Source organism: Geotrypetes seraphini, chromosome 1 (assembly GCF_902459505.1).
Source record: "Geotrypetes seraphini chromosome 1, aGeoSer1.1, whole genome shotgun sequence".
NCBI lineage: Eukaryota > Metazoa > Chordata > Amphibia > Gymnophiona > Dermophiidae > Geotrypetes > Geotrypetes seraphini.
The window spans coordinates 328,240,694-328,256,594 of record NC_047084.1 but is presented as its reverse complement, the minus strand read 5'-3'; the positions used below and the strand labels follow the sequence as shown (position 1 = coordinate 328,256,594).

Here is a 15,901-nt window from a genome sequence, read left to right as displayed (position 1 = left end):
CCTGACAATTCCAAAAGCTAAAATGAAGTTTGTTTATGAGTCATTAGAAGAAAAGAAACATAATTAGAAGCCTTTTAAATTAGGATTGTGTCAATCAATCACTTCCAGCTTATTTGCAGAATACTCTAATTACCTCATCAAGACATCTAAAGAAAAATCAATAGTAATTATCTGATTACTATACATCTTCATTACGTTCAGATTACCTTCCTGGTTGTCTAAAGGAAGATTCATAGTAGTCTGTGAGGTTAGTGTCTCAAGGCACACTGAATACGCACACTGTAGTGTATAGCTAAAGAATAGAGACCACAGAGGGTATAAATGGGTCTGCTTGGGTTCATTCATCTTAATTTGGATAAATTGAGTCAACTAGGCCATGGAATAACTTAAAACGTTTTCCTACTTAATCAGACTTTAAAGGTGAGGGTCATGGATTTGATATACTACCTTCCTATGGAATAATCAAAGCTGCTTACATTTATATCCAAGTTGGATGAAGTTGACATAATAAGTCATATGATAAAAGGCAGACATCCTGACGGCAAATCCTAAAGGAATTGGCTCACAGCTAAGGAGAATCTTAGATATTCTGAACAGGGGAAGGGCCTTACATGCCTAGGCCTGGTCAAGGCCTTGGGCCCCTGCCCGGAGCATCCTGGGATACGCTGGTAGGGGCCTAGAGCCCTGATTGGCTCAGGGCTCTAGGCCCTGAGCCAATCCCTGAGCCAATACTGAGCCAATACTGGGAGTCAATACTGAGCCAATAAAGGGCTCTAGGCCCTGAGCCAATACTGGGAGAGCCCCTCCCAGTATTCAGATCCAAGCTAAAAGCCCACTTTTTCTATGCTGCCTTCAACTCCTAACTCCTATTCACCATGAAATTACCTATGTCCATCCTATCTTTCTCTATGCATGAAATATACCAGAGATCATCCCATGGTGCAGAAATCGATTTTGAGGTGCCAGGCTGAAAGGATTCTAGGAAGAACCATGATGATGCACTCAGAGAATGCAGCCTTATGACAAAGACCCAGCATCAGTATGTGACTGAGTATGTGACAGGGGGAGGGTGTGTGTAAGCGTCCGCAAACCGGATCCCAGATGGTACATCCTTTAAAACGGAGACTGTGAGTGGTTTGAACTGTTTTTTTACCTCCTTTTCTTGTATAAAGTACTGTTCACAAAATGTTGTGCCTTAAATTGAAAGTACTGCCCCCTTAGTGGGGTACATCATACCAATGTGATGGTATGGAGTAAATCAGGGCTCCTGGTAGAAATGAAGTTTAAAACTGTTGCTTGTCTGAATGTAGTTAAATAAGGAACCAATACTGAATTTTGTTCAATTATGCCATGTTTAAATAATTGTTCACTTTCATAACAGCTCGTGGTTAATAAAGGAAAGTGTTTGAATTATTATAAAATGTTCAATTCCTTTGTGGTAATCATTTTTGTTCAGCTAAACTTTAAATGTCTTTTTTTCTGCTATGGTGTCTGCGCAGCATCATACCATTTCCAGGGGCTAGCAGCACGCTGCCTTTTCATTAAATCCTTAGAGGCTGGTTAACTGCTGCCTCTGTATTATACAGTTTTGGTGGTCAGCAACTCGCTGCCACTGGGAGGAATTGGTTACATCTGGTTACGGCTCTCAGGCCTTGAAATAGCAATGTGGTGTTAAAAGAATTAGGGGTTGGTTTCCCTCATGCAGGGAAAGCTACAGCCTCAGCACCCTGAGGTTGTGGGTTCAAATCCACGCTGCTCCTTGTGACCCTGGGCAAGTCACTTAATCCCCCCATTGCCCCAGGTGCATTAGATAGATTGTGAGCCCACCAGGACAGACAGGGAAAATGCTTGAGTACCTGAATAAATTCATGTAAACCGTTCTGAGCTCCCCCTGGGAGAACGGTATAGAAAATCGAATGAATAGATAAATAAATAAATACTGAATAAATGAATGAACGTCAAGAATATAGAAGGTGCCTCTCCTAACATAGGGAGACAGGGTTGTGTTAAATGAGATTGCCAAGTGATTTCATTATTTACTTGTTCTTTCTGGGCTTCTGCAGCTGGAATCATGTTTGTTGCAAGTTTCCGGGTCTCGCTTTATCTTGTCAGGTAGAACTGACATTTCAGCCATCATGCTGTGGCTTCTTCAGGGTATACAGTGAGGTCTGCAGTTTGTCTTTATATAGTAGGTCCTCAAACCTAATTGGTTCAAATCAGTGACCAACAGACTTTCCTGCCTCGTTTACCAATCAGCCCCAGCCTTTTGGGTTCCAGCAGATTCTGGAAGTCTCAAGGTAATGCGAGATCCCATGTCAGCCTTGAGACTACCAGGGTGGTCTCAAAATTGTGACCTCACTCCAGAGAAGTCTTAAGCCCTGGCTTGGGACAGGAAGCTAGCTTCTTTATGTTTATTGAGAGCTTCTATACTGCTACTAATGATTGGAAAGTCAATTCAGAGCAGTTTACATGAGCTTCTGTAAAGGCGTTACCATAAAGAGTTATAAAAAGCTTATGTAAAGGTGTTACAATACATGGGCTCTAACTGAAATACACAGAGCTCTGTGATGGTGTTACAATACAGAGTTATTAGTACTGGTATGATTAGGATCTTCCTTTTGAGGCATGTCCGGGGGTCTGGACGGCTTTTCAAAACCTGCCACTTTGCCCGGGTTTTGAAAAGCCTTCTCAAATCGCATCGGGCAGGGAGGAAGTTCGCACATGTGTGGATGCAGCGCAGGCAGCGGGGGAGGGGGGGGGAGGAGCAGGGCTAGGGCGGAACTGGGGATGGGATTAGGGTATTTACAAGGTGGAGATGGGTGGGACTGAACGGGCCTGGGGGTGGGTCTAAGGTTCCTGATTTTCCGATTGGAAAATCTAGCAACCCTAAGCATGATTATGCCATAATTATTGTCTTTTGGGAGAACAAACCAATTGATCATACTAAGAACTAAAGTTAAGTTTGGGTCTATCACCCACTAGTTAGACCTGGATTTTGGACTTGCAGTAAGATCCATCCAACAAGGAGGATCCCAGTGTATCTGAACTACAGTATTTACATCTGATTGGGACTTTGTGCATAAGTTTGGAGTTGTTGAAAGAAACGTACTGTTCAAGCGCATTGCCTCTTCTGTGTTCCAAGGAGAAGTAAAAAGTTTGGGTTGTTTACGATGTGGTTTTATTTGGAACATTATTGAGACCTAAGAATCCAATTGACACATATAAAAGCAGACTTCTGATTATGACGGGGGTTGCTATGCAAATGATAACTAGGAACTGGAAAAACTATGATAGGTTAAACCTTTTTTTTTTTTTTTAGTGAGAAACATTGTGTTTGTATTACAGGTATGAAAGAATGAACGCAGAACACTTGGGAAACAATAAAAAGTTTACAGAAATATGGGGTCCGTTGGAAGCATACGTTAAATAAAAGATTGTTTAAATTGGTAAAATCCTTAATTTTCCACACACATCCAGATCGAGAGGGAAAGGGTGGGGGGAGGGTGTAGGGTAATTTGTTTTAATATTTCTTTGAATACAAGTGCTGTTAATTGTTGTATTTGTATGCATATTTGTTTGCACTTTTTGTAAGTCTTGGAAATTAATAAAGAATTAAAAAAAAAAGGTTTGAGTTGTTCAGCAACTTACTTGTGCGGTTTAACATCATTTGGAGAGCGAGTGGAAGTCTGGTGCATGCCTGCTGTGGAGTCCAACCATGGAAGTTGGCTCCTGTTCTGATCCTCAGCAAATATAATAACTTTATGTGCTTCCTTGTGAGGTCTGTAGGGGTTGTCTGTGTTGACAGAGGGGGGACTGAGTGTCCTTGGAAGGGCTGCATTGGTGGGGTTCATAGGTGCCCTGAAAGGCTATTTTGTAGCAGCAGGAGAGGGGTGGGGGTCTTAGGTTCCATTAAAAAGGCATCAGGTATGCCATCAGGTGGGGAGGGGAAGCTGTCATATCTAATCATTCCTGCCTCACCACTGTCTTATCTAATCATTCCTGCCTCACCACTGTCTCATCAAAATAGCTGCTGAGATCTCTAATGGTAATACTGCAGTATTAGTGCTAGGGGTCAGGCTTCCACATATGGACAAAATGGTGATGGGGGTATTTGGGTGTTGTTGGAGTGGCACTGGGTGTTCTGTTGCATAAGGGGGAGGTTGTTTGGGACTTGATTGGAGGGGGGGGGCTAGCATCACAGGATCTGACGCATTAAATTTTACAGCTACCCCTATAGCAGGCACTTAGACATGCCTTGGAGTAGTTATACAGTAAATTCTAATGCCAGGCTTCCCTTTGGAAACACGGATCCCCTAAGTGAAATAACTAAAGCTTGTCTGTATTGTAGTCTTGCCCAGACCATTCCCTCTCCCTACTCTTCAAAATCTCCCTTGCCACAGCAAAGTACAGGTTAAATTGGAATTAAGAAAGGAATGCCATAATTAAAACAGACAAGTTAAGAAGAACAAAAAAAAAAGATACAGATACAACGTTCCTCAGCAAAGGTCTATAGATAGGTGAGCAATCCAGTCTGGCCAGGCCACCGAAGACTGCTAATCTGGTGTGAATGCTCAGGTGAATAAACTGAGTTTTAAAGCTGCTATTTAAATGTGGGACTGTTGGTAAAATAAAGGTCTTAGTGGTCTGTCAGTAGTTGATGTATCTGTGTTTCTATTTTATGATTGATTTTATAAGTATACACTATTTATGATTGAAAGACTTTATACCTAGCTGGTATTGACTATTGAATTTTTTTGTATTCCTTTCCTCTCTATTGTGTATTGCTGTCACTTGTTCATTTAGCACATTGACTGTAAATCAAAGCACTTTAGATTATCGATGTGCTTTAGGAGATTAATGTTAACTAGATTAGGAATAAGAGGGTACAAAAGAAAGCATACGGTTTTTAACCTGTGTACTTCATTGAAAGGACAAGTACCAGGTTTCAAAATAAACTCCACCGTGTCATAAAAATACATATTTCTTTAGAATCTGTGTCAGCAAATCCACCCTGAGCCGTCGGAATTGGCAAATCGTACAACCCAGTAACGAATTCTAGTCTATGAGCTAAGAGAATAAAGAACCCAGGAGTGGCATACGATGCTCCAAAGAATGCGGAGTCAGCGCAGGAGCATCCACTGAACCCACTGACACTGCAAATTTATACATTTAGCTTCTTTGCGTCTATGATTGGCGACATGGATTTGTTAGGTTTTACTCACAAATGGGCTGTTTCACCGCTCTTTATTGGATAAAGGCCACTGTTCCTTGTTCACCTCGTAGGGAGCAAAGTTTCATTTACGTGTGCCTGTGCTTCTAATCAGTTGCTACCATACTGTGCGCTCTGCATGTCCATGTACACACAGCACGTTCAGAGAGAATTGATTTTTAGACAGCAATACATCTAGCAACTGCATTTATCTAAGATATAACTAACAGCAAAAATATGTATAAGATTAAACAAAGTCTGGGAGAAGACAGCGGCTATCAGCTGCAGTGCTTTATTAGTCTTTATCTAGCACAGACCAAGGCTGGTGGTTATTAATTGTCAGATAAGGATAACTATGGCAAACGGCCTCGGATGGAAGGGCTTACAATTTTCTTCTATTTTATTTATGTTGGCCAGTATCCAAAATGTATCTCTTTTTTCCTGGCATTACCCATGCTGCTGTTTTGGTTGTTCCCCAATCAAACGACTCCATATCAGGCTGAGCTCATTTTGTCCTCTAAGTCGTTCTTGTCAAGTGTAATGAAATCATTGTGCCCAGGAAGTATTGCTTTAGGCCAGTCATTCCTGTCCTCTGCAGAAATGTAGCAGTATCTTTCAAAAAGTCACAGAATTTTCAATTTTGCAATATGGTTTTTCTAGCTGGGGTACGTCCATCAGTCCATAAGAGGCAGGCCGGCTAGCTCCCACGGTCGGCGCTGACAATGGATGTTCAATTCTCGGCCATTTCCAGTGACCAGCATTGAATTTCCGATTTATTTTTGGCCGGCTCAAACTTAGCTGGCTAAGTCAAATTTCAGCCCTGGCAAGTTAACTTATAGCAGCTAAAGATAGGCCTGCTATATACGTGGCTTGATTTGGCTGCTAAATTTGGTCAGTTAGAACTTAAAATTTGTGGCTATCATGGGATATAGCTGGCTAAGTTTTAGCCACTAACCGCTAACATTAGTGGAGGTAGTCAGCTCTCTCCCACTGAATATTAGCGTTTGCCAGCCAAATGTTCTTTAACCAGCAAGAAGCCATTCCTGGCTGGTTAAATAGTGCTGAATATCAGGCAGAAAGTCTAGCCTAAAAATATTATTGTAGGGTTGCCAGATTTCCTCAAGAGACTACGGGAGCTCAAGGCAGCCATTTCCTATGAGCGATCTGTACAGGGCAGGAGCGTAGGAAGATCGCTCCTGCCCTGAAAACCTGCTAGACCACCAGGTAAGGCTTAAGTGTGTGTGTGTGTTGGGGGGCCTTACAGGACTTAAAATAGCCCAAAAAATTAAAAATTTTTTTTTGTTTGTTTTAAAATCGCGATTAACCGAATCCGCGGATGCTGAAACCACGGATTATGAGGAGGAAGTGTACATTAATTTATTCAGGTACTCAAGCATTTTTCCCTGTCTGTCCCAGTGGGCTCACCTGGGGCAATGGGAGATTAAGTGACTTGCCCAGGGTCACAAGGAGCAGCGTGGGTTTGAACCCACAACCTCAGGGCGCGGAGGCTGTAGCTTTAACCACTGCACCACACACTCTCCCCTCATTTACATTGAACACATTTTCCAGCTTGCACCATTTGAAATAACGTGTACAGTATGGGCCATATTCTATATATGGCACCCAAAAAATAATTGGTGCCGACTAGAAAAGCACTTAGCACAATTCTATAAGGTGTCCCCTACCTTTTATAGAATCACACTTAATGCCTGTGTGCGATGCATAACTTAGGCGCGCCCATATAGGCCAGCTAAAACCAGGACTAAAAGCCTGTGCCTAAGTTGTGTGTAGATCGGAGGTATTCTATAACAATGCGCATAACTTTTAAGAATGCCCTCGATCTTCCCGTGACTATGCCCCCCTGTCAAATTCGCACACTGCAACCGGCACATACTTTTTATCGAATCGTGCTTTCCGAGATGTGCGTGTAATTTTTAATTAGTCCCAATTAGCATCATTTATGAGGTGTTAATTGACAATTAACAGCGTTGATTAGGCCGAATAATCAATTAAGTTGCACGTATACGTCGATTAAGCGCACTAATGTCTGCGTACAACCTTAGGCTCCTTATACACCATTTGGGGGTATGTGACTACACTACAGCACTCTGTGCCTTCAGTACAATGAAGACTTTACCAAGTTCAGTCCTTTAGGATTATCTCTAATGAATATGCATGTCAGAGGTTTTCATGTCCACCACCTCCATTGTGTGCACATCTCTCATGTATATTTGTTAGGCCAAAGCACGTTACAGGGCTTCAAAGAAGGTTTGGATAGGTTCATAGAGGATAAGGGGATTGAGGGGTACAGTTAGGAGTTGAGCTAGGTTATAAGAATAGTCAGGGACCACAACAAAGGTGATAGGCCTGAGGGGCCGCCGCGGGAGCGGACCGCTGGGTGGGATGGACCTCTGGTCTGACCCAGCGGAGGCAAATTCTTATGTTCTTATCCTGAAAACCCAGCCTGTTTGCAGTCCTTGAGGACTAAATTTGGACAAGGCTAGTATAATGCATGCAGATGTCCTATGAAGCTTGTCCTAGTTCTGCTAAGGCAAAGCAAGAAATATTTCTGGAAAACAGGTAATTCCATGGTCAAAAAAAAAAGAGAGAAAAGAATATAAGTGGGATCCATTCTTCATCCTTAGAAATACAGTGTCAGCACATTATTACCTTAAGTGCATCTTGCGTGTCATCCAGGCAGTACACCCGGATGCTGTACTCCAAGGACGTGCAGGATGCTGGCCCAAAGATGGCCAGCTTCAGTCGTTTGGCTGCAGCTTTAGTTGTGGCCTGCCCTACCAAGGCATAAGTGCTGAGTGTCTCGGTGAGGACATGACAGGCCTCCGGGTCCATCTGGATGTAACAGGGAGTGGTGAAGTTCTCCTCTCCAACCACAACTACGTCCTAGAAGACAGAGGGATAACAGGGAACAGCAGCCAATGACTGGTAAATTCAAACAATGACAACCTTTATATGACTTCTAATTGTCAGTAACAGAATCCGGACAATATTATCTCTATTCGTCTAAACAACCTATCACTATCTACCATCTACTACCAATTTATCCTGGAAAAGTCCAGAACAACAATTGTAACTTAACGCATTCTTGTTTATATGTACTGCAATGCTACTGGAAATGTCCAGTCTTCTAACTTGTAATCCGCTTAGAACCGCAAGGCACAAGCGGAATAGAAATCACTAATGTAATGTAATGTAATGTAACAGCAGCCTATATTTCATTTAATATTATACTGGAGCACTATATATAGCCCCCTTCACTGTGCATATAATAAATATTTATTTAAATTATTTATTTATTTAAAAAAAATTTATCAACCGCTTATTCCTAAGTGGCATTACATACACACACAGAAAAAAAAGGGAGAATAAAGAAGGTGTATTTAAGTACAGCATGAAAACATAAACCCCCTCATTCTATAACTTGGTGTCTACTACTTGACACTAAGGGCTCCTTTTACTAAGCTGCGATAGCGTTTTTAGCACGTGCAGAATTGCCACGCACGCTAAACCCGTGCTACGCGGCTAGAACTAACGCCAGCTTTTAGCACGTGCTAAAACTGCTATCGCAGCTTGGCAAAAAGGAGCCCTAAGTACACATTTAGGATTGAGTTCCATATTTGGCACCTATAAAAATAGCACCGAAAAAAACCCCTGCTGAGTGTGTGTGTGTGGGGGGGGGGGGGGAGGGGGAGGGGTATTTCTTTTTTAAATTGTATATATCTATGGAGAATATATACTCAAGGGGAATCCTAAGTGGTTTACATTCAATGGTGATCAGATACTCTAAGCGGGATATTCTATAAGAGGCACCTAACTTACCCCTCTCCCCTTTTACGAAGCCGTGTTAGGCTTTTTCATAGAATTCCTATGAGTGTCAGAGCTAATACCGCCGCAGCCGGTGATAATAAAGCCTAATATGGCTTCGTAAAAGGGGGGGGGAGGGCTTAATTAGTAAAGTGACTTCAATTATGAACTTTAACAAGCTTATAATTGAAAAAAAAAAATAAAAATTAATTGGGCGATAGGCATCTCTCTTCTTAGGTGTGATTCTATAAAAGATAGATGCCTATCGCAAGGGAGCTAATGGTGCGCAATTCCAAAGTAGGTGTACTTATAGGGTGGAGAAGAACTTAGGCGCCACTATCCACCATGTTACAGTACGTCAGTTAATTGTCACTGTCTATGTTTCAACTATGTTCATTTAATTAATGTTATATGTACTCTTGTCTATTTTAATTATTATTGTAGATCACCTAGAAGTTTTTGATAAGCGATTAATCAAATTTGAAATAAACTTGAAACTTGTGCATATAATGTAAGCCTTTAAAAGCCTGAATGTGAGTCCCTTCCCCCACCTATGTGGCACTCGTGCCTTGGTAGGGCAGGTTACAACTAAAGCTGCGGCCAAACGACTAAAGCTGGCCATCTTTGGGCCAGCATCCTGCATGTTTTTGGCATGTTCACACATATGTATGTACATTCTGCTAGTCTTACTAAGCTACATGTGTAATGGTAAACAGTTAAACCTCTGACACTCACCACACTAAAGGACAGCTAGGCCATTTGTCTAATGTGCTAATATTTCTAAAGTACTCTCACAGTCCTCTATTGTCATTAGGTTTTCAAAATGCTTTCTGCGACTTCCTTTCCATTTCCATGAGCCCCTGGGAGCAGCATTACAGCTTGTACCAGAAGTAATGGCACCTGATTTTTGCAGTGGGTATGGGAATGCATGTGTATGTATGTATACAGTAACTTACAAAGACTGTAGGCCAGAGATACAATACTCTACCCATAGTGCCCCACCCCAAAACAGGAAGTTCAGTCAGAGGATGCTATGGAGAGGCTTCGGGCAGTGGGAGAGGTGGCATGCCTTCAGCACAGCAGCACTCGAGGAAGGTATGAAGGACTGAGGTGGGTGAATGGATGCAGGTGAGAGTTGGAGGATGCCAACTGTGTGTGTTTGAAGGCTGCAACAAAGAACTGCCAGAGTCGCGTGCTGGAGGCCACTACTCTATGACATCATGGCACTGTACATTTTTACTTGTATTAGCGGTAAGAGTAAATAACACCATCTACGACATCATGGCACAGTATGTGTCTACTAATTTTAGTGGAAAGAGTAAATAACATCATGTATGACATCATAGTCAAGATGGATCAAACAAGTGCAAAGAAGGGTCTAGCAAGATTTTCAAAATTGATTACCTAAGAAGAATTTTAAAATCTTAAAGAATGATGTATATACTCCTTCCCATTGAGATTTCTTTTTTAAAAATAAGATGATGTGTAGGATATGGATGAATCATTAGGGTTACCATATGGCTCCAGGTCATGGAGGACAGACTAAACCAATTCAGGTTTTATTTCCATTGCTTTTAATGGAAGTAAAGCTCGCATTGGCTCAGTGTTGAAGCAGGCAAACATCTGGGCAGAGTGGAAGCAGAAACATCAGCAGCTCCCACTGACTAAGCCACTGACACAGCACATTTAGAGCAGCATACAGAGCTCTACAAGATACCAAATTTTGGAAAAAAAAAAAAGACGGTCAAGCATTTATTTTATCTCTTCCATCCACTGAAAGTGAGTTTTGCAGTCACAATTACCTGGATTATTACAGCAGTCAGTGGCGTAGTAAGGGGTGGGGGAAGAGGTCCAACCCAGGCGCCATCTTGGTGAGGGCACAGGCACCCATCTTACTCTCTGCCACCCCCACTCCTACCCCGCCCTCCCCCATTGCCATGCGTGCGTGCTGCTTCCCTTCCCCCATACCTCTGTAACGTTCCTGGCGCGAGCAGCAACCCCCAAGCTGCTATCGTGCCAGGGTCAGCTCTTCCTCTGATATCACTTCCTGAATCTGCGCCTAGGAAAGGACATCAGAGGAAGAGCTGACACTGGCACGGCCGCAGCTTGGGGGTTGCTGCTGGCACCAGGAATGTTACAGAGGTATGGGGGAAGGGAAACGGCATGCGTACAGCAGGAGGGGGCGGGGAAGGAGCATGTGGAGGGGGGAGAAGAGGGTGGGGGAGAGGCGCCACCACCCTGAGCGCCTCTCGCCCTCGCTATGCCGCTGGCAGCAGTGATGAAAAGCGTGTCTTTTTGAATTATGTACAGCTTTGGGTGAAAAACTTGAAATATATTAAATTGAAATACTGCACTCTTATTTTTAGCAACATGCTTTTCCTAATCTAAGCTTTGGACCACAAATTATTTTAAATTTTATTCCATTATTTTTACCCCTATTGTTTTTATTTTATTAATTGAATTTCCCTGAATTCTATTGTTCAACGGTTCCTCCCTTCTATTCCTTTTTACATATTCCTTTAATTCATTTAGATATCATTTACATACATGGTGCTTCTATCTGTAAAGTTAGGAAGTTAGGAGTTAAGATTTTCGGTCAATCTTTGATTTTTAAGTTTTCTCAACTTTGGAACAATCTTCCGTTCCTTTTAAGAAGCTCCGGTTTCTCCCATTTTTTCATAAGCTCTTGAAAACTACTTTATTCACTAAGCACTTTGGAAATTAATTTTCTTCGAAATCTTTCTTTTTATGGTTCTTATTTGTGTAAGTTAACTATTGTGAGCCAAGTCGAGCTTTCCTAGAATGAAGACTCGGTATATAAAGCCAAGCATTAGATTAGATTAAATATTCTACATACTTGTCTCCTCTCCACTCCTTCCTGCCCTCCATAGTCCTCCCAACCGTCTTCTAACCCCTTCCTCTGTAATGTCGCCTAGAGCTTGTATAGATATGTGCGAAGCACAAATGGAAGAAATAAATAAATAAAATAAAAACAACTTCCTTCCCTATTATACAGTTTGAGGTTTTTAGATATGTACAGGTTAGGCCACTAAATTCCTGTACAACGTTTGAAAACATACAGTTTTGGGGAAACTGCACAGTGTCAGCTGGAGGATGGGTAACCATGGTTAACCACGAGGCAGTGTCTAGGACAGAGCCCAATGGGGATAGGGACAAACTTTGTCCCTGTTTCATTCTCTAGTATTAATATGTAAAAATTTAACACATCTTAGACAATTGGGAACTGAATTCAACAGTTAAAAAACTGCAGAAGCTGCTTTTGGATTTAAAATGAACTACTGTTAATGACATCACATGTGCCTTGTCTGTCTTTGCAACAAGAGAAGGGTTGACAGATTTCCTCTTTGAAAAAAGAGGATGCCTGCCCCCCCCCCTGTTCTGCTCCCCCCAGCCCTACCCCATTCCGCCTCTGGCTCTGCCCCATTCCTCCCCCATCCCTGCCCCCCACAAACCTCCCCCAGCTCGAAGACCGCATTTGGAAGTCTTCACGTATGTGTGGATGTCGACACAATGATGTCACATGCATGCATGTGTACATAAGACATCATCACAGTGACAGCCACGCATGTGCAAAGACTTCCAGATGCGGCCTTTGAGCTCAGGATTTCCAAAAAATGGACATGCTGCCGGATTTTGGAAATCCCTCTGGGCGCCTGGACAGTCCTCTAAAAAGAGGACATGTCTGGTAACCCCAAACAAGAGTTTCTTGTCCGCTGATCAGACTCCTACCATCTGCAATGTCCTTCTATCATATGCCCAGCTGCTCAAGCATCTTACTGTTACTGCAACAGATTCATTCATCATTGCTGGCATGAAGGAATATTTTCAACATTTAATAGACACTTATTTTCCTCTTCATCCACTACACGATTTAGGTTTTCTTCTACACCCATGTCTGAAAGACAATCTAATTAGCTTCCCAGATGATGTAATAACTTAGGCAACAGAATCTTTGGGAAGGCTGTACCAAAACCAGATCCCTAGAGGAAAGGAGAGACAGGGGAGATATGATTCAGACATTCAAATACTTGAAGGGTATTAACGTAGAGCATAATCTTTTCCAGAGAAAGAAAAATGGTAAAACCAGAGGACATAATTTGAGGTTGAGGGGCGGTAGATTCAGGGGCAATGTTAGGAAATTCTACTTTACGGAGAGGGTGGTGGATGCTTGGAATGCGCTCCCGAGAGAGATGATGGAGAGTAAAACTGTGACTGAGTTCAAAGAAGCGTGGGATGAACACAGAGGATCTAGAATCAGAAAATAATATTAAATATTGAACTAAGGCCAGTACTGGGCAGACTTGCATGGTCTGTGTATGGCTGTTTGGTGAGGGATGGGCTGGGGAGGGCTTCAATGGCTGGGGAGGGTGTAGATGGGCTGGAATAAGTCTGAACAGATATTTCGGCAGCTGGAACCCAAGCACAGTACCGGGTAGAGCTTTGGATTCTTGCCCAGAAATAACTAAGAAAAAAATTTAAATTGAATCAGGTTGGGCAGACTGGAAGGACCATTTGGGTCTTTATCTGCTGTCACCTACTATGTTACTATGTTAAAATGGAAGGTTCTATTTGTAATTTATAAACAGTTGTAAAGAATTTTGTCCTTTTTTATACTTTAATAAAAAAAAAAAATTTAAATATTAAAGCATAAGCGTTTGAGGCTTGTGCAAATGAGGACAGAGTCTTTAGGGATGGGGAGGGGATGAAACCTGCGGGGAAGGGGCAGGAATGGGGACAGAGCCCACGGGGACAGGGACAAACTGTCCCCATGTCATTTTGTAGACTATCGGCTTGTAAATGGTGCATTTTTCTCTTGGCTGTCTATTTGCCTAAGGCAGTGCAATAAGGAAATTTGGCTCTTTACCCCTCCATTTCACAGGATTATGATGGCACTGATCATGCAAATATATGAGAACTCTGCAAAGACCACTTAAGAAACTGTTTACATGCAGTAGGCTCAATAGCTGTGCTTTATAGACCAACAAATTTAAACATATGCCTCAATAAATCTATGTCAGGCAACCTTTCCAGAAAACTACTCAGCAACAAGCATAAAAGATCAACAATCAATAGGCATAAAACCAAAAATGGCAAGCAGCACAATATATTCAAGGCAGAATAAAGTGAGCAGAATGAGCCATTAACATAGGAAATAAATGTTAAAACATTCCATAGATCTGAAAAATCTGAGTAAATTCATCATAATCCATGGTAATAGCAACCAAGGTGAGGGGCAGAGAAATAACAATTCCTTTACTGAGGAAATTGACCTGGCTTCCAGTGACTTCTTTACGCATCTATCTTTAATAAGCTACATTTCCAAACAACTATAAGATAGCAAAGCTGTAATTACCATCTGCCCAATAACAGAAATCCAAAATGCAGGTCATTTATTCCCCTCCCCCGGCCCTTCTTTTACAAAACTGCGCAAGAGGATTTTAGCGCCAGTCGGCACGCTAAATGTGGTGCTCCGACGCTCATAGGAACTCTATGAATGTCTGAGTAGCGCAGAGCATTTGGCACACCAGCCGGCACTAAAAAGCTTTTGTGTGTTTTTGTAAATGGGGGAGGGGTTGGCTAAAGTGTGGTGGCTCATATCTTAACTGGCATGAAATTTAGGGTTATATTTCACTACCGCTACATAACTTATATATGGTCAATGCTTTAAAGACATAAGAACATAAGAATAGCCTTACTGGGTCAGACTAACGATCCATCAAGCCCAGTAGCCCGTTCTCATGGTCACCAATCCAGCTCCCTAGTACCTTGCCAAAACCCAAAGAGTATCAACAATCCATGCTCCCGATCCAGAGCAAGCAGTGGCTTCCCCCATGTCTTTCTCAGTAACAGACTATGGACTTTTCCTCCAAGAACTTGTCCAAACCTTTCTTAAAACCAGCTACGCTATCTGCTCTTACCACAACCTCTGGCAACACGTTCCAGAGCTTAACTATTCTCTGAGTGAAAATAAATTTCCTCCTATTTGTTTTAAAAGTATTTCCCTGTATCTTCATTGAGTGTCCCCTAGTCTTTGTAATTTTTGAAGGAGTGAAAAATCGATCCACTTGTACCTGTTCTACTCTACTCAGGATTTTGTAGACTTCAATCATAATAACATAAGACAAATGGGCACACGTGCCCTATAAAAACCATTTAATTTCTGTATCCCTAGTAGAGAACTTTGCTCAGCCAATGAATCTTTGCTTAAGTTCCTCTCTTCAAAGGAAGAATGTGGCACAGTGGTTACAACTCCAGCCTCAGCAGCATGAGATTGTGGGTTCAAACCCACAATGCTCCGTGCAACCCTGGGCAAGTCACCTAATTCCCCTGTTGCTCCAGGTACATTAAACAGATTAGAAAAGGTTCAAAGAAGAACAACCAAAATAATAGTAGTTCCTTCCTATTTCTCCTACTGTAAACCGCGTCGAGCTTTACGAACGTGGAGATGATGCGGTATACAAACTTAAGGATTAGATTAGATTAGGATAGAACTTCTTTTCTATGAGGAAAGACTAAAGAGGTTAAGGCTCTTCGGCTTGGAAAAGAGATGGCAGAGGGGGGAATATGAATGAGATCTACAAAATTCTGAGTGGTATAGAACGGGTAAAAATGAATCAAATTTTTACCCTTTCAAAAAGTACAAAACCAGAGAATACTCAATGAAATTACATGGAAATATTTTTAAAACAAATAGGAAGAAATATTTTTTTATTTTTAACTAAAAGAATAGTTAAGCTCTGGAATGCGTTGCCAGAGTATGTGGTAACCGTGGTTAGCGTAGCTGGGTTTAAGATAGGTTTGGACAAGTTCCTGGAGGAAAGGTCCATTGCATGCTATTGAGACAGA

The 15,901-nt window shown here is 42.0% G+C and overlaps 1 protein-coding gene across 3 annotated transcripts in view; it reads right to left on the bottom strand.

Annotated features, from left to right (window-relative positions):
• Positions 1–15,901, bottom strand: part of UNC5C (unc-5 netrin receptor C) — a 700,386-nt gene that overhangs the window by 31,981 nt on the left and 652,504 nt on the right. For all 3 annotated transcript variants that reach the window (XM_033957834.1, XM_033957824.1, XM_033957818.1), the window contains exon 13: positions 7,880–8,113. In XM_033957834.1, coding sequence (XP_033813725.1) covers positions 7,880–8,113 — 234 coding nt within the window. The remainder of the gene's footprint in view (positions 1–7,879; positions 8,114–15,901) is intronic.